The 22,022-nt window shown below is 59.3% G+C and overlaps 1 protein-coding gene across 24 annotated transcripts in view; it reads right to left on the reverse strand.

Moving 5' to 3' along the window:
• Nucleotides 1-292: 292 nt before the first annotated feature.
• LOC132341324 (fructose-bisphosphate aldolase A) overlaps nt 293-22,022 on the reverse strand; it is a 29,785-nt gene continuing 8,055 nt past the window's right edge. For 9 of the 24 annotated variants that reach the window (XM_059872787.1, XM_059872786.1, XM_059872791.1 and 6 more), the window contains 8 exons: nt 15,107-15,318; nt 13,720-13,774; nt 11,968-12,128; nt 8,526-8,609; nt 4,813-4,987; nt 4,420-4,759; nt 4,119-4,232; nt 3,270-3,442 (listed from right to left, as the gene is read on the reverse strand). In XM_059872787.1, coding sequence (XP_059728770.1) covers nt 3,286-3,442; nt 4,119-4,232; nt 4,420-4,759; nt 4,813-4,987; nt 8,526-8,609; nt 11,968-12,128; nt 13,720-13,774; nt 15,107-15,318 — 1,298 coding nt within the window. In that variant the 3' untranslated portion in view covers nt 3,270-3,285. The other 15 variants (XM_059872785.1, XM_059872789.1, XM_059872802.1 and 12 more) reach the window with 14 other exon arrangements.

The following is a 22,022-nucleotide window of genomic DNA, read 5'->3' on the forward strand; positions in this document are numbered from 1 at the left end:
GGTCAGCAGGTGTCCAGGGGATGGTCAGTGGGTGTCCATGGATGTCCACGGATGTCCAGGGGTGTCCATGGGTGTCCATGGGTGTCCAGGGGATGGTCAGCAGGTGTCCATGGATGTCCAGGGGTGTCCATGGATGTCCAGGGGATGGTCAGCAGGTGTCCACGGATGTCCATGGATGTCCATGGGTGTCCAGGGGATGGTCAGCAGTGTCCAAGGGATGGTCAGCAGTGTCCATGGATGTCCAGGGGTGTCCATGGATATCCAGGGGATGGTCAGCAGTGTCCATGGGTGTCCATGGGTGTCCACGGATGTCCAGGGGTGTCCATGGATGTCCAGCAGGTGTCCAGGGGATGGTCAGCAGGTGTCCATGGATGTCCAGGGGTGTCCATGGATGTCCAGGGGATGGTCAGCAGGTGTCCATGGATGTCCAGGGGTGTCCAGGGGTGTCCAGGGGTGTCCACGGATGTCCAGCAGGTGTCCAGCAGGTGTCCAGGTGTCCCCTCAGTAGGCGTGGTTGGACACGAACAGGGACTCGCTGGCCGCCGCCCCCGCCGTGCCACTCGGGGTGTACTTGCCCTGGCACGCCAGGGAGTTGGCCTGGGGACATTGGGGACAGCAGGGACATCAGGGGGGGTTGGGGACACTGGGGACCTTGGGGACATTGGGGACAGCAGGGACATCAGGGGGGGTTGGGGACACTGGGGACCTTGGGGACAGCGGGGACAGCAGGGACATCAGGGGGGCTGGGGACACTGGGGACACTGGGGACATTGGGGACAGCAGGGACGTCGGGGGGAGCTGGGAACACTGGAGGTACTGGGGTCACTGGGGGCCTTGGGGACATTGGGGACACTCAGGGTGTTGGGGACAGCTGGGGGTTGGGGACACTGGGGACACTCAGGGTGTTGGGGACACTGGGGGGCTTGGGGACACTGGGGGTCCCCGAGGTGTCTCCAAGGTGTCCCTGAGGTGTCCCCAGTGCCCTAAAGGCCCCAAATGTCCCCAAATGTCCCCACCTGACCCTGTGACCCCCCTCAGATGTGGCTCCCACCCCTCCGTGGTCAACCCAACTCAAGGAACACCCAACGTCCCTCAATGTCCCCGAGGTGTCCCCAGGTGCCACCCACCAGGGCTCTCTTGACGTGCTCCTCCTGGGCCACCTTGGTGATGTCCCTGTCCCTGTCCCTGTCCCTGTCCCTGTGTCCCCACGGGTCTCACCCCAACCCTTCTCCTGCCCACCCTGATGTCCCCAAGGTGTCCCCAATGTCCCCAAGTGCCACCCACCAGGGCTCTCTTGACGCACTCCTCCTGGGCCACCTTGGTGTTGTCCCTGTCCCTGTCCCTGTCCCATTCCTTGTGTCCCTCCCCAACCCTTCTCCTGCCCACCCAAGGTGTCCCCAAGGTGTCCCCAATGTCCCCAGGTGCCACCTACCAGGGCTCTCTTGACGTGCTCCTCCTGGGCCACCTTGGTGATGTCCCTGTCCCTGTCCCTGTCCCTGTCCCTGTCCCATTCCTTCTGTCCCTCCCCAACCCTTCTCCTGCCCACCTTGATGCCCCCGAGGTGTCCCCAATGTCCCCAAGTGCCACCCACCAGGGCTCTCTTGACGTACTCCTCCTGGGCCACCTTGGTGTTGTCCCTGTCCCTGTCCCTGTGTCCCCACGGGTCCCTCCCCAACCCTTCTCCTGCCCACCTTGATGTCCCCGAGGTGTCCCCAATGTCCCCAAGTGCCACCTACCAGGGCTCTCTTGACGTGCTCCTCCTGGGCCACCTTGGTGTTGTCCCTGTCCCTGTCCCTGTGTCCCTCCCCAACCATTCTCCTGCCCACCCCGATGTCCCCGATGTCCCCAAGTGCCACCCACCAGGGCTCTCTTGACGTGCTCCTCCTGGGCCACCTTGGTGTTGTCCCTGTCCCTGTCCTCATGTCCCCATGGGTCTCACCCCAACCCTTCTCCTGCCCACCCTGATGTCCCCAAGGTGTCCCCGATGTCCCCAAGTGCCACCTACCAGGGCTCTCTTGACGTACTCCTCCTGGGCCACCTTGGTGTTGTCCTTCTTGCCCCCCCAGGCCTTGAGGGCCGAGGCCTGCAGCGCGCGCCCGTACGAGAAGGTCAGCGCCCAGGGCCGCGGCAGGGGACAGCGGTTGATGGCGTTCAGGTTCAGAGAGGCCTCCTCCTCACTCTGACCCCCCGACAGGAACGTGATCCCTGAGGGGACATCGAGGGGACATCAGTGTGACATCATGGGAACACTGGGATAAAGCAGGAATGGCTCGGGGACAGAGATATGGCACAGGGACACTGGGGACACAGGGGACAGCGGTTGATGGCGTTCAGGTTCAGGGAGGCTCCTCCTCACTCTGACCCCCTGACAGGAACGTGATCCCTGAGGGGACATCAGTGTGACATCAGCCTGGGGACAGCCAGAGAGCACAGACACAGCTCAGGGACAGAGATATGGCACAGGGACACTGGGGACACAGGGGACAGCGGTTGGTGGCGTTCAGGTTCAGGGAGGCTCCTCCTCACTCTGACCCCCCGACAGGAACGTGATCCCTGAGGGGACATGGGGACATCAGTGTGACATCATGGGAACACTGGGATAAAGCAGGAATGGCTCAGGGACACGGGAATGGCACAGGGACACTGGGGACACAGGGGACAGCGGTTGATGGCGTTCAGGTTCAGGGAGGCTCCTCCTCACTCTGACCCCCCGACAGGAACGTGATCCCTGAGGGGACATCGAGGGGACATGGGGACATCAGCCTGGGGACAGCCAGATAGCCCAGACACAGCTCAGGGACACGGGAATGGCACAGGGACACTGGGGACACAGGGGACAGCGGTTGGTGGCGTTCAGGTTCAGGGAGGCCTCCTCCTCACTCTGACCCCCCGACAGGAACGTGATCCCTGAGGGGACATGGGGACATCACTGTGACATCAGCCTGGGGACACTCAGCTAGCCCAGACACAGCTCAGGGACACGGGAGTGGCACAGGGACACTGGGGACACAGGGGACAGCGGTTGATGGCGTTCAGGTTCATGGAGGCTCCTCCTCACTCTGACCCCCCGACAGGAACGTGATCCCTGAGGGGACATCGAGGGGACATGGGGACATCAGCCTGGGGACAGCCAGAGAGCCCAGACACAGCTCAGGGACACGGGAATGGCACAGGGACACTGGGGACACAGGGGACAGCGGTTGATGGCGTTCAGGTTCAGGGAGGCTCCTCCTCACTCTGACCCCCCGACAGGAACGTGATCCCTGAGGGGACACCAAGGGGACATCAGTCAGGGGACAGCCAGAGAGCCCACACACAGCTCAGGTGGCTCAGGGACACGGGAATGGCACAGGGACATTGGGGACACAGGGGACAGCGGTTGGTGGCGTTCAGGTTCAGGGAGGCTCCTCCCCACTCTGACCCCCCGACAGGAACGTGATCCCTGAGGGGACATGGGGACATCACTGTGACATCAGTGTGACATCAGCCAGGGGACAGCCAGAGAGCCCAGACACGGCTCAGGGACACGGGAATGGCACAGGGACATTGGGGACACTGGGGACATTGGGGACAGCCATGGATGGCACTGAGGGACAGTGACACCTCCCCCCCACTCTGAGCCCTGACAGGAACGTGATCCCTGGGGGGACATGGGGACATGGGGACATCACTGTGACATCACTGTGACATCACTGTGACATCAGCCTGGGGACAGCCAGATAGCCCAGACACAGCTCAGGGACACTGGGGACACTGGGACAGTGACAGTGACACACAGGTGACAATGACACTGACCTGGCACGGCAGGTGGCACTGTCCTGTGCAGCGCGGTCACCGTTGCCATGGCACACAGTGACAGTGACAATGACACACAGGTGACAATGACACTGACCTGGCACGGCGGGTGGCACTGTCCTGCCATGGCACACAGTGACACACAGTGACACACAGGTGACAATGACACTGACCTGGCACGGCGGGTGGCACTGTCCTGCCATGGCACACAGTGACACAGTGACACACAGGTGACAATGACACTGACCTGGCACGGCGGGTGGCACTGTCCTGCCATGGCACACAGTGACACACAGTGACACACAGGTGACAATGACACTGACCTGGCACGGCGGGTGGCACTGTCCTGCGCAGCGCGGTCACCGTTGCCATGGCACACAGTGACAGTGACACACAGGTGACAGTGACACTGACCTGGCACGGCGGGTGGCACTGTCCTGCCATGGCACACAGTGACACACAGGTGACAATGACACTGACCTGGCACGGTGGGTGGCACTGTCCTGCCATGGCACACAGTGACAATGACACACAGGTGACAATGACACTGACCTGACACGGCGGGTGGCACTGTCCTGCCATGGCACACAGTGACAATGACACACAGGTGACAATGACACTGACCTGGCACGGCGGGTGGCACTGTCCTGCGCAGCGCGGTCACCGTTGCCATGGCACACAGTGACACACAGTGACACACAGGTGACAATGACACTGACCTGGCACGGCGGGTGGCACTGTCCTGCCATGGCACACAGTGACACAGTGACACACAGGTGACAATGACACTGACCTGGCACGGCGGGTGGCACTGTCCTGCCATGGCACACAGTGACACACAGTGACACACAGGTGACAATGACACTGACCTGGCACGGCGGGTGGCACTGTCCTGCCATGGCACACAGTGACAGTGACACACAGGTGACAATGACACTGACCTGGCACGGCGGGTGGCACTGTCCTGCCATGGCACACAGTGACACACAGTGACACACAGGTGACAATGACACTGACCTGGCACGGCGGGTGGCACTGTCCTGCGCAGCGCGGTCACCGTTGCCATGGCGATCTCCTCGGGGCTGTACTTGGTGGCACAGGCGTGTCCCCCTGTCACCATGTTGGGCTTCAGCAGTGTCCCCTCCAGGTACACGTGGTGGTCACTGAGCGCCTTGTACACCGCGGCCAGCACCTGGGGACATCACAGGGGACATTGGGGACATCATGGGGACATTGGGGACATCACTGGTGTCCCCTCCAGGTACACGTGGTGGTCACTGAGCGCCTTGTACACGGCTGCCAGCACCTGGGGACATCACAGGGGACATTGGGGACATCATGGGGACATTGGGGACATCACTGGTGTCCCCTCCAGGCACACGTGGTGGTCACTGAGGGCCTTGTACACCGCCGCCAGCACCTGGGGACATCATTGGGGACATCATTGGGGACATTGGGGACATCACAGGGGACATTGAGGACATTGGGGACATCACTGGGGACATCACTGGGGACATTGGGGACATCATTGGTGTCCCCTCCAGGTACACGTGGTGGTCACTGAGCGCCTTGTACACCGCGGCCAGCACCTGGGGACATTGGGGACATCATTGGGGACATCACTGGGGACATTAGTGACATCATTGGTGTCCCCTCCAGGTACACGTGGTGGTCACTGAGGGCCTTGTACACCGCGGCCAGCACCTGGGGACATCATTGGGGACATCACTGGGGACATCTGGGACACTGAGGGCTTTGTACACGGCTGCCAGCACCTGGGGACATTGGGGACATTGGGGACATCACTGGGGACATTTGGGACACTGAGGGCTTTGGACACAGCTGCCTGCACCTGGGGACATTGGGGACATTGGGGACATCATTGGTGTCCCCTCCAGGTACACGTGGTGGTCACTGAGCGCCTTGTACACGGCTGCCAGCACCTGGGGACATTGGGGACATCACTGGGGACATCATGGGGACATTGGGGACATCATTGGGGACATTGGGGACATCATTGGGGACATCACTGGTGTCCCCTCCAGGTACACGTGGTGGTCACTGAGCGCCTTGTACACGGCTGCCAGCACCTGGGGACATTGGGGACATCATGGGGACATTGGGGACATCATTGGGGACATCATCGGGACATTGGGGACATCATTGGGGACATTAGTGACACCATTGGTGTCCCCTCCAGGTACACGTGGTGGTCACTGAGCGCCTTGTACACCGCGGCCAGCACCTGGGGACATCACAGGGGACATTGGGGACATCATTGGGGACATTGGGGACATCACTGGGGACATTGGGAACATCATTGGGGACATCATTGGGGACATTGGGGACATCATTGGGGACATTGGGGACATTGGGGACATCACTAGTGTCCCCTCCAGGTACACGTGGTGGTCACTGAGCGCCTTGTACACGGCTGCCAGCACCTGGGGACATCATAGGGGACATTGGGGACATCATGGGGACATTGGGGACATCACTGGGGACATCATGGGGACATTGGGGACATCACTGGGGACATCATGGGGACATTAGTGACATCATTGGTGTCCCCTCCAGGTACACGTGGTGGTCACTGAGGGCTTTGTACACCGCGGCCAGCACCTGGGGACATCATTGGGGACATCATTGGGGACACTGGGGACATCACTGGGGACATTGAGGACATTGGGGACATCACTGGGGACATCATTGGGGACATTAGTGACACCATTGGTGTCCCCTCCAGGTACACGTGGTGGTCACTGAGCGCCTTGTACACTGCGGCCAGCACCTGGGGACATCATTGGGGACATCATTGGGGACATCACTGGGGACATTGGGGACATTGGGGACATCATTGGGGACATCATTGGGGACATCATTGGGGACATTGGGGACATCATTGGGGACATTAGTGACACCATTGGTGTCCCCTCCAGGTACACGTGGTGGTCACTGAGGGCCTTGTACACGGCAGCCAGCACCTGGGGACATCACAGGGGACATTGGGGACATCACTGGGGACATTGGGGACATTGGGGACATCATTGGGGACATCACTGGGGACATTAGTGACATCACTGGTGTCCCCTCCAGGTACACGTGGTGGTCACTGAGCGCCTTGTACACCGCGGCCAGCACCTGGGGACATTGGGGACATCATTGGGGACATCATTGGGGACATCATTGGGGACATCACTGGGGACACTGAGGGCTTTGGACACGGCTGCCAGGACCTGGGGACATTGGGGACATTGGGGACATCACTGGGGACATCATTGGGGACATCATTGGGGACATCACTGGGGACATCACTGGTGTCCCCTCCAGGTACACGTGGTGGTCACTGAGCGCCTTGTACACCGCGGCCAGCACCTGGGGACATCATTGGGGACATCATTGGGGACATCACTGGGGACATCACTGGGGACATCTGGGACACTGAGGGCTTTGTACACGGCTGCCAGCACCTGGGGACATTGGGGACATTGGGGACATCACTGGGGACATTTGGGACACTGAGGGCTTTGGACACGGCTGCCTGCACCTGGGGACATTGGGGACATTGGGGACATCACTGGTGTCCCCTCCAGGCACACGTGGTGGTCACTGAGCGCCTTGTACACGGCTGCCAGCACCTGGGGACATTGGGGACATCATTGGGGACATCATGGGGACATTGGGGACATCACTGGGGACATTGGGGACACTGAGCGCCTTGTACACCGCGGCCAGCACCTGGTGGGGACACTGGGGACATCACTGGGGACATTTGGGACACTGAGGGCTTTGGACACGACTGCCAGCACCTGGGGACAGCGCTGGTGACATTGGGGACAGACCAGGGACATCAGGGACAGCGCTGGGGACACGCCAGGTGTCACCACCCCCTGTCCAGGTGCCACCAAACCCCCCCAGATGTCACCAAACCCCCTCCAGGTGTCACCACCCCCAGTCCAGGTGTCACCAAACCCCCCCAGATGTCACCAAACCCCCTCCAGGTGCCACCAAACCCCACCAGGTGCCACCACCCCCTGTTCAGGTGCCACCTCTTGGTGTCACCTCCCCCTTGGAGCCCTCCCCCCACCCTGGGACACCTTGGGGACACCGGGAGGTGACTCAAAGCCACCCAGGTGCCACCTCCTGGTGTCACCAACCACCAGAGGACACCAGGAAATGACAACAGGACAGGTTGGGGACACCAGGAGGGGTCTCAAAGCCACCCAGGTGCCACCAACCCCCCTCAGATGTCACCAAACCCCCTCAGATGTCACCAAACCCCCTCCAGGTGCCACCAAACCCCCTCAGATGTCACCAAACCCCCTCAGATGTCACCAACCCCCCCTCAGATGTCACCAACCCCCCCTCAGATGTCCCCAAACCCCCTCAGATGTCACCAACCCCCCTCAGATGTCACCAACCCCCCCCCAGGTGTCACCAAACCCCCTCAGATGTCACCAACCCCCCCTCAGATGTCACCAACCCCCCTCCAGGTGTCACCAACCCCTGTCCAGGTGTCACCAAACCCCCTCCAGGTGTCACCAACCCCCCCTCAGATGTCACCAAACCCCCTCCAGGTGCCACCACGCCCTGTCCAGGTGTCACCAAACCCCCTCCAGGTGCCACCACGCCCTGTCCAGGTGCCACCTCCCGGTGTCACCCCGCACAGTGAGGACTCAGGGCCCCCTGGGGACCCTGGGGACCCTTGGGGACACGGCGGTGGCACTGACCTTCTCGGTGACGTACTGGCACGTCTTGAGGTCGTGGTCACCGTCCGGGAGGATCTCGGGCTCCACGATGGGGACAATGCCGTTCTGGGGACATCATTGGGGACATCAGTGGGGACATTGGGGACATTGGGGACACGATGGGGACAATGCCGTTCTGGGGACATCGGGGACATCATTGGGGACATCAGTGGGGACATCATTGGGGACATTGGGGACACGATGGGGACAATGCCGTTCTGGGGACATCGGGGACACGTGAGCCAGGGGGACACTGGGGACACTGGGGACAACATCGGGGACACGTCAGACACTGGGGACACTGGGGACATTGGGGACACGGGGAGGGGACATCGGGGAAGGCACAGGGGACACGTGGGGACAGTAGGAGGGGAGCCAAGGGCACTGAGGTGTCACCAAACCCTCTCTAAGTGCCACCAAACCCCCTGAGGTGTCACCAAACCCCCTCCTGGTGTCCCCAAACCCTCTCTAAGTGTCACCAAACCCTCTCTAAGTGCCACCAAACCCTCTCCAGATGCCACCAAACCATCCCTAAGTGTCACCAAACCCTCTCCAAATGTCACCAAACCCTCTCTAAGTGTCACCAAACCCTCTGAGGTGTCACCAAACCCTCTCCAGATGCCACCAAACTGTCTCTAAGTGCCACCAAACCCTCTCTAAGTGCCACCAAACCCTCTCTAAGTGCCACCAAACCCTCTCCAGATGCCACCAAACCCTCTCCAGCTGCCACCAAACCCCTCCCAAGTGCCACCACCCCGCACCCAGCCACCTCCCTTCAATCCCCCCCACGCTGGGGCCAGGCTGGGGACACCTGGGGACAGGTGTGGCCCGGGGCTGACCTGCTGGCAGATGCTGGCGTAGCGCGCCAGGACGTTGGCGTTCTCCATGGACTTGAGTCACCTCCTGGTGTCCCCAAACCCTCTCCAGGTGCCACCAAACCCCATCTAAGTGTCCCCAAACCCTCTCTAAGTGTCACCAAACCCTCTCCAGATGCCACCAAACCCTCTCTAAGTGCCACCAAACCCTCTCCAGATGCCACCAAACCCTCTCCAGCTGCCACCAAACCCCCTGAGGTGCCACCAAACCCCATCTAAGTGCCACCAAACCCCATCTAGATGCCACCAAACCCCCTGAGGTGTCACCAAACCCTCTCCAGGTGTCACCAAACCCTCTCTAAGTGCCACCAAACCCTGTCCAGATGCCACCTCTTGGTGTCACCTCCCCTGCAGCTCCCTCCCCGCACGCTGGGGCCAGGCTGGGAACACCTGGGGACAGGTGTGGCCCGGGGCTGACCTGCTGGCAGATGCTGGCGTAGCGCGCCAGGACGTTGGCGTTCTCCATGGACTTGAGTCACCTCCTGGTGTCCCCAAACCCTCTCCAGATGCCACCAAACCATCTCTAGGTGTCACCAAACCCTCTCCAGATGCCACCAAACCCCCTGAGGTGTCACCAAACCCTCTCCAGATGGACCAAACCCCTTCCAGATGCCACCAAACCCTCTCTAAGTGCCACCAAACCCTCTCCAGCTGCCACCAAACCCTCTCTAAGTGCCACCAAACCCTCTCCAGCTGCCACCAAACCCTCTCCAGCTGCCACCAAACCCTCTCCAGCTGCCACCAAACCCTCTCCAGCTGCCACCAAACCATCCCTAAGTGTCACCAAACCCTCTCCAGATGCCACCAAACCTCCTGAGGTGTCACCAAACCCGCTCCAGATGCCACCAAACCCTCTCTAAGTGCCACCAAACCCTCTCCAGGTGCCACCAAACCCTCTGAGGTGTCACTAAACCCTCTCCAGGTGCCACCAAACCCCCTCCAAATGTCACCAAACCCTCTCTAGATGGACCAAACCCTCTCTAAGTACCACCAAACCCTCTCTAAGTGTCACCAAACCCTCTCTAGATGTCACCAAACCCTCTCCAGGTGCCACCAAACCCCCTGAGGTGCCACCAAACCCTCTCTAAGTGTCACCAAACCCTCTCCAGATGCCACCAAACCCTCTCCAGATGTCACCAAACCCTCTCCAGCTGCCACCAAACCCCTCCCAAATGCCACCACCCCGCACCCAGCCACCTCCATTCAACCCCCGCACGCTGGGGCCAGGCTGGGGACACCTGGGGACAGGTGTGGCCCGGGGCTGAGCTGCTGGCAGATGCTGGCGTAGCGCGCCAGGACGTTGGCGTTCTCCATGACGGCGAGTCACCTCCTGGTGTCCCCAAACCCTCTCCAGATGCCACCAAACCCTCTCTAAGTGCCACCAAACCATTTCTAAGTGTCACTAAACCCTGTCGAGGTGCCACCAAACCCCCTGAGGTGTCCCCAAACCCTCTCCAGATGCCACCAAACCCTCTCTAAGTGCCACCAAACCCCCTGAGGTGCCACCAAACCCTCTCTAAGTGCCACCAAACCCCCTCCAGATGTCACCAAACCCCTTCCAGATGTCACCAAACCCTCTCTAAGTGCCACCAAACCCTCTCCAGCTGCCACCAAACCATCCCTAGGTGTCACTAAACCCTCTCCAGGTGCCACCAAACCATCCCTAAGTGTCACCAAACCCTTTCTAGATGCCACCAAACCCTCTCTAAGTGCCACCAAACCCCATCTAGATGCCACCAAACCCCCTGAGGTGTCACTAAACCCTCTCCAGGTGCCACCAAACCCCATCTAAGTGTCACCAAACCCTGTCCAGATGCCACCTCTTGGTGTCACCTCCCCTGCAGCTCCCTCCCCCCACGCTGGGGCCAGGCTGGGGACACCTGGGGACAGGTGTGGCCCGGGGCTGACCTGCTGGCAGACGCTGGCGTAGCGCGCCAGGACGTTGGCGTTCTCCATGGACTTGAGTCACCTCCTGGTGTCCCCAAACCCCCTCCAGATGCCACCAAACCCTCTCCAGATGCCACCAAACCCTCTCTAAGTGTCACCAAACCATCCCTAAGTGTCACCAAACCCTCTCCAGATGCCACCAAACCATCCCTAGGTGTCACCAAACCCTCTCCAGATGCCACCAAGCCCTCTCTAAGTGCCACCAAACCCCATCTAGATGACACCAAACCCCCTGAGGTGCCACCAAACCCTCTCTAAGTGTCACTAAACCCTCTCCAGATGCCACCAAACCCCCTGAGGTGTCACCAAACCCTCTCTAGATGTCACCAAACCCTCTCCAGATGTCACCAAACTCTCTGAGGTGTCACCAAACCCTCTCCAGATGCCACCAAACTGTCTCTAAGTGCCACCAAACCCTCTCTAAGTGCCACCAAACCCCCTGAGGTGCCACCAAACCCTCTCTAAGTACCACCAAACCCCCTCCCAGCTGCCACCAAACCCCTCCCAAATGCCACCACCCCGCACCCAGCCACCTCCCTTCAAGCCCCCCACGCTGGGGCCAGGCTGGGGACACCTGGGGACAGGTGTGGCCCGGGGCTGACCTGCTGGCAGATGCTGGCGTAGCGCGCCAGGACGTTGGCGTTCTCCATGACGGCGAGGCGCGTGGGCGTGTGCGGCGTGATCTTCAGCACGCAGCGCCACTTGGCAAAGTCAGCGCCGTCCTTCTTGTACTGGGCACAGCGCTCCATCAGCCCGTCCAGCCCTGGGGACATCATCGGGGACATTGGGGACATCGGGGACATTGGGGACATTGGGGACATTGGGGACATTGGGGACACTGGGGACACTGGGGACACAGCGCCACTTGGCAAAGTCAGCGCCGTCCTTCTTGTACTGGGCACAGCGCTCCATCAGCCCGTCCAGCCCTGGGGACAGCATTGGGGACATCGGGGACATTGGGGACACTGGGGACATTGGGGACATCGGGGACACTGGGGACACTGGGGACACAGCGACACTTGGCAAAGTCAGCGCCGTCCTTCTTGTACTGGGCACAGCGCTCCATCAGCCCGTCCAGCCCTGGGGACAGCATCGGGGACATTGGGGACATTGGGGACACTGGGGACAGCAGGGACACTGGGGACATTGGGGACATTGGGGACATTGGGGACATTGGGGACACTGGGGACACTGGGGACACTGGGGACATTGGGGACATTGGGGACACTGGGGACATTGGGGACACTGGGGACACTGGGGACATTGGGGACATTGGGGACATTGGGGACATGGGGGACACGATGGGGACACTGGGGACACTGGGGACATTGGGGACATTGGGGACACTGGGGACACTGGGGACATTGGGGACACTGGGGACATTGGGGACATTGTGGTCATGGAGGACCTGGAGAGTGTTGGGGACACTGGGGACATTTGGGGACACAGGGGACATTGGTGGGACAGGGGACACAGGGCACTGAGGGAGCTCCATGAGCCTGTCCAGCCCTGGGGACACTGGGGACACTGGGGACATTTGGGGACACTGGGGACACTGGGGACATTGGGGACATGGAGCATTGCGGGGGGACATCAGGGGACAGCGGGGGACATGAGGGACACGGGACCCTGTGGTGGCCCGGGCTGGGCTGGGAGGGTGACACAGGGATGGGGACACTGCGGTGGCATCGGGGACACGGCTGTGACAGGGATGGGGACATGGCTATGACAGAGACACACGGGTGGCATTGGGGACACAGCAGGGACAGGGACACAGAGGTGGCACTGGGGACATGGTGGTGACAGAGACAGCGACATTGGAGTGGCATTGGGGACACAGCGGTGACACGGACACAGCTGTGACAGGGACAGGGACACCGTGGTGGCCTTGGGGACATGGTGGTGACACAGGGATGGGGACACCGTGGCGGCATCAGGGACACAGCGGTGGCACTGGGGACACGGCTGTGACAAGGACAAGGACATGGGGGTGACAGGGATGGGGACAGCACGGTGGTGACAGGGACACAGAGGTGCCCTTGGGGACAGGGCTGTGACAGGGATGGGGACACAGTGGTGGCACCAGGAACATGGTGCTGGCACCAGGGACACGGTGGTGGCAGGGACAGGGACACCATGGTGGCATCAGGGACACCACGATGGCCTTGGGGACATGGCTGGGACAGGGACAGGGACAGAGTGGTGGCACTGGGGACACGGCGGTGGCACTGGGGACATGGCTGTGACAGGGACAGGGACACAGTGGTGGCACTGGGGACACGGTGGTGGCACTGGGGACACGGTGGTGGCCTTGGGGACACGGCGGTGGCCTTGGGGACAGGGCTGTCACTCACCCTGGGTCGTAGTCTCGCCGTTGGTGCCAGCCAGGGGCACCACGCCCTTGTCCACCTGGGGGACAGTGACACGGTCATGGGGGACAGCAGGGGACACCAGCGTGTCCCCAAATGTCCCCTGAAGTCCCCAAAGTGTCCCTGATGTCCCCAAGGTGTCCCCACCCCACCCTCTGAACCCCCCTCAGATGTGGCTCCCACCTCCCCACGGTCGACCCAACTCAAGGAACACCCAACGCCCCCAAGACCCCTCAATGTCCCCAATGTCCCCAGGGTGTCCCCAATGTCCCCAAGGTGACCCCAATGTCCCCGAGGTGTCCCCAATGCCCTAAAGACTCCAAATGTCCCCAAAGTGTCCCCACCCCACCCTCTGAACCCCCCTCAGATGTGGCTCCCACCTCCCCGTGCTTGACCCAACTCGAGGAACACCCAGCACCTCTCAGACCCCCCGATGTCTGGGATGTCCCCTCGATGTCCCCGATGTCCCCGAGGTGTCCCCAAGGTGTCCCCAAGGTGTCCCCAATGTCCCCAACACCCCAAAGACCCCAACCATGCCCCCCTCACCCTCTGAACCCCCTCAGATGTGGCTCCCACCTCCCCACGGTCGATCCAACTCGAGGAGCACCCAGCACCCCTCAGACCCCCCGATGTCCCCGATGTCCCCTCAATGTCCCCGAGGTGTCCCCAATGTCCCCAAACATGTCCCCCTCACCCTCTGAACCCCCCTCAGATGTGGCTCCCATCTCTCCATGGTCGATCCAACTCGAGGAACACCCAGCACCTCTCACACCCCCAAGTCCCCTCAATGTCCCCAAGACCCCTCAATGTCCCCAATGTCCCCAAGGTGTCCCCAATGTCCCCAAGGTGTCCCCAACGCCCCAAAGACCCCAACCATGCCCCCCTCACCCTCTGAACCCCCCTCAGATTGTGGCTCCCACCTCCCCACGGTCGATCCAACTCAAGGAGCACCCAACACCTCTCACACCCCCAAGTCCCCCCGATGTTCCTGATGTCCCCAAGGTGTCCCCAATGTCCCCAAGGTGTCCCCAATGTCCCCAAACATGTCCCCCTCACACTCTGAACCCCCTCAGATGTGGCTCCCACCTCCCCACGGTCGATCCAACTTGAGGAACACCCAACTCCCCTCACACCCCCAAGTCCCCCCGATGTCCCCTCAATGTCCCCGATGTCCCCTCAATGTCCCCAAGGTGTCCCCAACACCCCAAAGACCCCAAACATGTCCCCCTCACCCTCTGAACCCCCCTCAGATGTGGCTCCCACCTCCCCACGGTTGACCCAACTCGAGGAGCACCCAGCACCCCCCAGTCCCCCTGATGTCCGGGATGTCCCCGATGTCCCCTGGATGTCCCCAATGTCCCCAGTGTCCCACCTTGATGCCCACCAGGGCGCCCTTGTCGCGGATGACCTGCGGGAAGGGGCGCCCGTCGTCGGCCTTCTGGTACATGGTCTCGTGGAAGAGGATGACGCCGCCGATGCACGGCTCCACGCGCTTGTCGGCCGTGAACAGCAGCTGCCGGTACCAGCGCCGGTTCTCCTCCGTGTTCTCGGCGCCCACCGAGCTCAGCCGCTTGGCGATGCTGCCTGAGGGGCCACGCGCCAGTCACAACCAGTATAAACCAGTATAAACCAGTATAAACCGGTATGGACCAGTACGGACCAGTACGGACCAGTACGGACTGGTATAACCCACTATGGACCCACATGAACCAGTATGGACCAGTATGGACCAGTCTGGCTCAGCCGCTTGGCGATGCTGCCTGCGGGCCCACGCGCCAGGCAGAACCAGTATGGACCAGTATGAACCAGTATGGACCAGTATAAACCGGTACGGACTGGTATAACCCACTATGGACCAGTGTGAACCAGTATGGACCAGTATGAACCAGTCTGGCTCAGCCGCTTGGCGATGCTGCCTGCGGGGCCGCGCGCCAGTCACAACCAGTACGGACCAGTATAAACCAGTTTGAACCGGTATGGACCAGTACGGACCAGTTAGAACCGGTATGGACCACTATGGACCACTATAAACCAGTATGGATCAGTACAGACCAGTATGAACCAGTCTGGCTCAGGCGCTTGGCGATGCTGCCTGTGGGGCCACGCGCCAGTCAGAACCAGTATAAACCAGTATAAACCAGTATAAACCAGTATGGACCAGTATAAACCGGTACGGACTGGTATAACCCACTATGGACCCACATGAACCAGTATGGACCAGTATGAACCAGTATGGACCAGTATGGCTCAGCCGCTTGGCGATGCTGCCTGAGGGGGCACGCGCCAGTCACAACCAGTATAAACCAGTATAAACCAGTATGAACCGGTATAAACCAGTATGGACCGGTACAGACCGGTATAACCCACTATGGACCCACATGAACCAGTATGGACCAGTATAAACCAGTCTGGCTCAGCGGCTTGGCGATGCTGCCTGCGGGGCCACGCGCCAGTCAGAACCAGTATAAACCAGTATAAACCAGTATGGACCAGTATAAACCGGTATGGACCGGTACGGACCAGTACGGACCGGTATAACCCACTATGGACCCACATGAACCAGTATGGACCAGTATGAACCAGTCTGGCTCAGGCACTTGGCGATGCTGCCTGCGGGCCCACGCGCCAGTCACAACCAATATAAACCAGTATAAACCAGTATGGACCAGTACAGACCGGTATAACCCACTATGGACCCACATGAGCCAGTATGGACCAGTATAAACCAGTATGGACCAGTATGAACCAGTATGGCTCAGCCGCTTGGCGATGCTGCCTGCGGGGCCACGCGCCAGTCAGAACCAGTACGGACCAGTATAAACCGGTATGGACCAGTATGGACTGGTATAAACAAGTATGGAGTGGTACGGACCAGTATAAACCAGTATGGACCAGTCTGGCTCAGCCGCTTGGCGATGCTGCCTGCGGGCCCACGCGCCAGTCACAACCAGTATAAACCAGTATGGACCAGTCACAACCAGTATAAACCGGTATGGACTGGTATAACCCACTATGGACCCACATGAACCAGTATGGACCAGTATAAACCAGTCTGGCTCAGCCGCTTGGCGATGCTGCCTGCGGGGGCACGCACCAGTCACAACCAGTAAAAACCAGTATGGACCAGTATAAACCAGTATAAACCGGTACGGACCGGTATAACCCACTATGGACCCACATGAACCAGTATGGACCAGTATAAACCAGTCTGGCTCAGCCGCTTGGCGATGCTGCCTGCGGGGGCACACGCCAGTCACAACCAGTACGGACCAGTACAGACCAGTATGGACCAGTATAAACCAGCACGGACTGGTATAAACAAGTATGGAGTGGTACGGACCAGTATAAACCAGTATGGACCACTATGAACCAGTATGGCTCAACCGCTTGGCGATGCTGCCTGCGGGGGCACGCACCAGTCAGAACCAGTATAAACCAGTATGGACCAGTATAAACCAGTATGGACCAGTATAAACCGGTATGGACTGGTATAAACAAGTATGGAGTGGTACAGACCGGTATAAACCAGTATGGACCAGTATGAACCAGTCTGGCTCAGCCGCTTGGCGACGCTGCCTGCGGGGCTGCGCGCCAGTCACAACCAGTATAAACCAGTATGGACCAGTATAAACCGGTATGGACCAGTACGGACCAGTTAGAACCGGTATGGACCACTATGGACCACTATAAACCAGTATGGACCAGTATGAACCAGTCTGGCTCAGCTGCTTGGCGATGCTGCCTGCGGGGCCACGCGCCAGTCAGAACCACTACGGACCAGTATAAACCAGTATGGACCAGTACGGACCAGTCACAACCAGTATAAACCGGTACGGACCAGTAAGGACCAGTTAGAACCGGTATGGACCACTATGGACCACTATAAACCAGTATAAACCAGTATGGACCACTATGAACCAGTCTGGCTCAGCCACTTGGCGATGCTGCCTGCGGGGCCGCACGCCAGTCAGAACCAGTATAAACCAGTATAAACCAGTATAAACCGGTATGGACCAGTACGGACTGGTATAAACAAGTATGGAGTGGTACAGACCGGTATAAACCAGTATGAACCAGTATGAACCAGTCTGGCTCAGCCGCTTGGCGATGCTGCCTGAGGGGGCACGCGCCAGTCAGAACCAGTATAAACCAGTATAAACCAGTATGGACCAGTATAAACCGGTATGGACTGGTATAACCCACTATGGACCCACATGAACCAGTATGGACCAGTATGAACCAGTATGGACTGGTATAAACAAGTATGGAGTGATACGGACCAGTATAAACCAGTATGGACCAGTATGAACCAGTCTGGCTCAGCTGCTTGGCGATGCTGCCTGCGGGGCCACGCGCCAGTTAGAACCAGTACGGACCAGTATGGACCAGTATGGACCAGTACGGACTGGTATAAACAAATATAGACTGGTATGGACCAGTATAAACCAGTATGGACCAGTATGAACCAGTCTGGCTCAGCCACTTGGCGATGCTGCCTGCGGGGCCACGCGCCAGTCAGAACCAGTACGGACCAGTATAAACCAGTATAAACCGGTATGGACCAGTACGGACTGGTATAAACAAGTATGGAGTGGTACGGACCAGTGTGAACCAGTATGGACCAGTATGAACCAGTCTGGCTCAGCCGCTTGGCGATGCTGCCTGAGGGGGGCACGGACCAGTCAGAACCAGTACGGACCAGTATAAACCAGTATGGACCAGTATGGACCAGTATGGACCAGTATGGCTCAGGCGCTTGGCGATGCTGCCTGAGGGGGGCACGGACCAGTCAGAACCAGTACGGACCAGTATAAACCAGTATGGACCAGTATGGACCAGTTAGAACCAATATAAACCACTATGGACCAGTATAAACCAGTATAGACCAGTTAGAACCAATATAAACCACTATGGACCAGTATAAACCAGTATAGACCACTTAGAACCAATATAAACCAGTCTAGACCAGTATAAACCAGTACAGACCAGTTAGAACCAATATAAACAACTATGGACCAGTATAAACCAGTATGGACTGGTATGGAGCCCTCAGTCCCAGTACAGACCAGTATAAACCAGTATGGACTGGTATGGAGCCCTCAGAACCAGTACAGACCAGTATAAACCAGTATGGACTGGTATGGAGCCCTTAGAACCAGTACAGACCAGTATAAACCAGTATGGACTGGTATGGAGCCCTCAGAACCAGTACAGACCAGTATAAACCAGTATGGACTGGTATGGAGCCCTCAGAACCAGTACAGACCAGTATAAACCAGTATGGACCAGTACAGAGCCCTTAGAACCAAACCAGTTGGTTTCCAAGAGAAACCAGTATACTCCAGTATACACCAGTATAAACCAGTATGGAGTAGGTGCTGGGGGTGTGTTTGGGGTCACCCCAGTAGCTCCCAGTCACCGTCCCAGTACAAACCAGTATAAACCAGTAACACCAACTGCTCTCTTTCTGCTGTCCCAGTGCCTCCCAGTAGCTCCCAGTTCAGCCTCAGGAGGTCCCAGATGCTTCCCCCGGTTCCCAGTCACCGTCCCAGTATAAACCAGTACAAACCAGTATAAACCAGTACAAACCAGTATAAACCAGTATAAACCAGTACAAACCAGCCATCCCAGCCAGGCTCCTGGCATTGCCTCGGTGCCTCCCAGTATAAACCAGTCCCTCCCAGTATAAACCAGTGCCTCCCAGTATAAACCAGTGCTTCCCAGTATAAACCAGTCCCTCCCAGTCTGTCCCAGTCTATCCCAGTCCAACCCAGTTCACTCCCAGTCATTCCCAGTTCACTCCCAGTTGCTCCCAGTATGTCCCAGTCCGTACCAGCCCATTCCCAGTCTGTCCCAGTCCATTCCCAGTCTGTCCCAGTCCATTCCCAGTCTGTCCCAGTGCATTCCCAGTCTGTCCCAGCCCATTCCCAGTCTGTCCCAGTCCATTCCCAGCCTGTCCCAGTCTGTCCCAGTCCATTCCCAGTATACCCCAGCCCATTCCCAGTCTGTCCCAGTCCATTCCCAGTATACCCCAGTCCATTCCCAGTCTGTCCCAGTCTATCCCAGTCCAACCCAGTTCACTCCCAGTCATTCCCAGTTCACTCCCAGTTGCTCCCAGTATGTCCCAGTTCCCTCCCAGTCCATTCCCAGTCTGTCCCAGTCCATTCCCAGCCTGTCCCAGTCCATTCCCAGTCTGTCCCAGCCCATTCCCAGTCTGTCCCAGTCCATTCCCAGTCTGTCCCAGTCCATTCCCAGTCTGTCCCACTCCATTCCCAGTCTGTCCCAGCCCATTCCCAGTCTGTCCCAGCCCATTCCCAGCCTGTCCCAGTGCATTCCCAGTCTGTCCCAGTCCATTCCCAGTCTGTCCCAGTGCATTCCCAGTCTGTCCCAGTGCATTCCCAGTCTGTCCCAGTGCATTCCCAGCCTGTCCCAGTCCATTCCCAGCCTGTCCCAGCCCATTCCCAGTCTGTCCCAGCCCATTCCCAGTCTGTCCCAGTCCATTCCCAGTCTGTCCCAGCCCATTCCCAGTATACCCCAGCCCATTCCCAGTCCCTCCCAGTATATCCCAGTATATCCCAGTCCGTACCAGTGGACTCATCGGCAGCCAGGATGCCCTTGCCGGGCGCCACGATGCGCTGGGCGATGGCCGCCAGCCTGTCCCAGTCCATTCCCAGTCTGTCCCAGCCCATTCCCAGTCTGTCCCAGTCCATTCCCAGCCTGTCCCAGTCCATTCCCAGTCTGTCCCAGTCCATTCCCAGTCTGTCCCAGTCCATTCCCAGTCTGTCCCAGTGCATTCCCAGTCTGTCCCAGTCCATTCCCAGTCTGTCCCAGCCCATTCCCAGTCTGTCCCAGTCCATTCCCAGTCTGTCCCAGTCCATTCCCAGTCTGTCCCAGTGCATTCCCAGTCTGTCCCAGTCCATTCCCAGTCTGTCCCAGCCCATTCCCAGTCTGTCCCAGCCCATTCCCAGTCTGTCCCAGTGCATTCCCAGTCTGTCCCAGCCCATTCCCAGTCTGTCCCAGTCCATTCCCAGTCTGTCCCAGTCCATTCCCAGCCTGTCCCAGTGCATTCCCAGTCTGTCCCAGTGCATTCCCAGTCTGTCCCAGTCCATTCCCAGTCTGTCCCAGTGCATTCCCAGTCTGTCCCAGTCCATTCCCAGTCTGTCCCAGTCCATTCCCAGTCTGTCCCAGCCCATTCCCAGTCTGTCCCAGTCCATTCCCAGTCTGTCCCAGCCCATTCCCAGTCTGTCCCAGTCCGTTCCCAGTCTGTCCCAGTCCATTCCCAGTCTGTCCCAGTCCATTCCCAGCCCATTCCCAGCCTGTCCCAGTCCATTCCCAGCCTGTCCCAGTCCATTCCCAGTCTGTCCCAGCCCATTCCCAGTCTGTCCCAGTCCATTCCCAGTCTGTCCCAGTCTATCCCAGTCTGTCCCAGCCCATGCCCAGCCTGTCCCAGTCCATTCCCAGTCTGTCCCAGTCCATTCCCAGCCTGTCCCAGCCCATTCCCAGTCCCTCCCAGTATATCCCAGTATAACCAGTCCGTACCAGTGGACTCGTCGGCAGCCAGGATGCCCTTGCCGGGCGCCACGATGCGCTGGGCAATGGCCGCCAGCCTGTCCCAGTCCATTCCCAGTCCATTCCCAGTCCATTCCCAGCCTGTCCCAGTGCATTCCCAGTCTGTCCCAGTCCATTCCCAGTCTGTCCCTGACCATTCCCAGTATATCCCAGTATATCCCAGTCCGTACCAGTGGACTCGTCGGCAGCCAGGATGCCCTTGCCGGGCGCCACGATGCGCTGGGCAATGGCCGCCAGTCTGTCCCAGTCCATTCCCAGTCCATTCCCAGTCCATTCCCAGCCTGTCCCAGTGCATTCCCAGTCTGTCCCAGTCCATTCCCAGTCTGTCCCAGTCCATTCCCAGTCTGTCCCTGACCATTCCCAGTCTGTCCCAGCTCATTCCCAGTCCATTCCCAGTATACCCCAGTCCCTCCCAGTCTATCCCAGTATAACCAGTCCGTACCAGTGGACTCGTCGGCAGCCAGGATGCCCTTGCCGGGCGCCACGATGCGCTGGGCGATGGCCGCCAGCCTGTCCCAGTGCATTCCCAGTCTGTCCCAGTCCATTCCCAGTCTGTCCCAGCCCATTCCCAGTCTATCCCAGTATATCCCAGTATAACCAGTCCGTACCAGTGGACTCGTCGGCAGCCAGGATGCCCTTGCCGGGCGCCACGATGCGCTGGGCGATGGCCGCCAGTCTGTCCCAGTCCATCCCAGTCTGTCCCAGTCCATCCCAGTATA

Source organism: Haemorhous mexicanus, chromosome 38 (assembly GCF_027477595.1).
Source record: "Haemorhous mexicanus isolate bHaeMex1 chromosome 38, bHaeMex1.pri, whole genome shotgun sequence".
Classification (NCBI taxonomy): Eukaryota; Metazoa; Chordata; class Aves; order Passeriformes; family Fringillidae; genus Haemorhous; species Haemorhous mexicanus.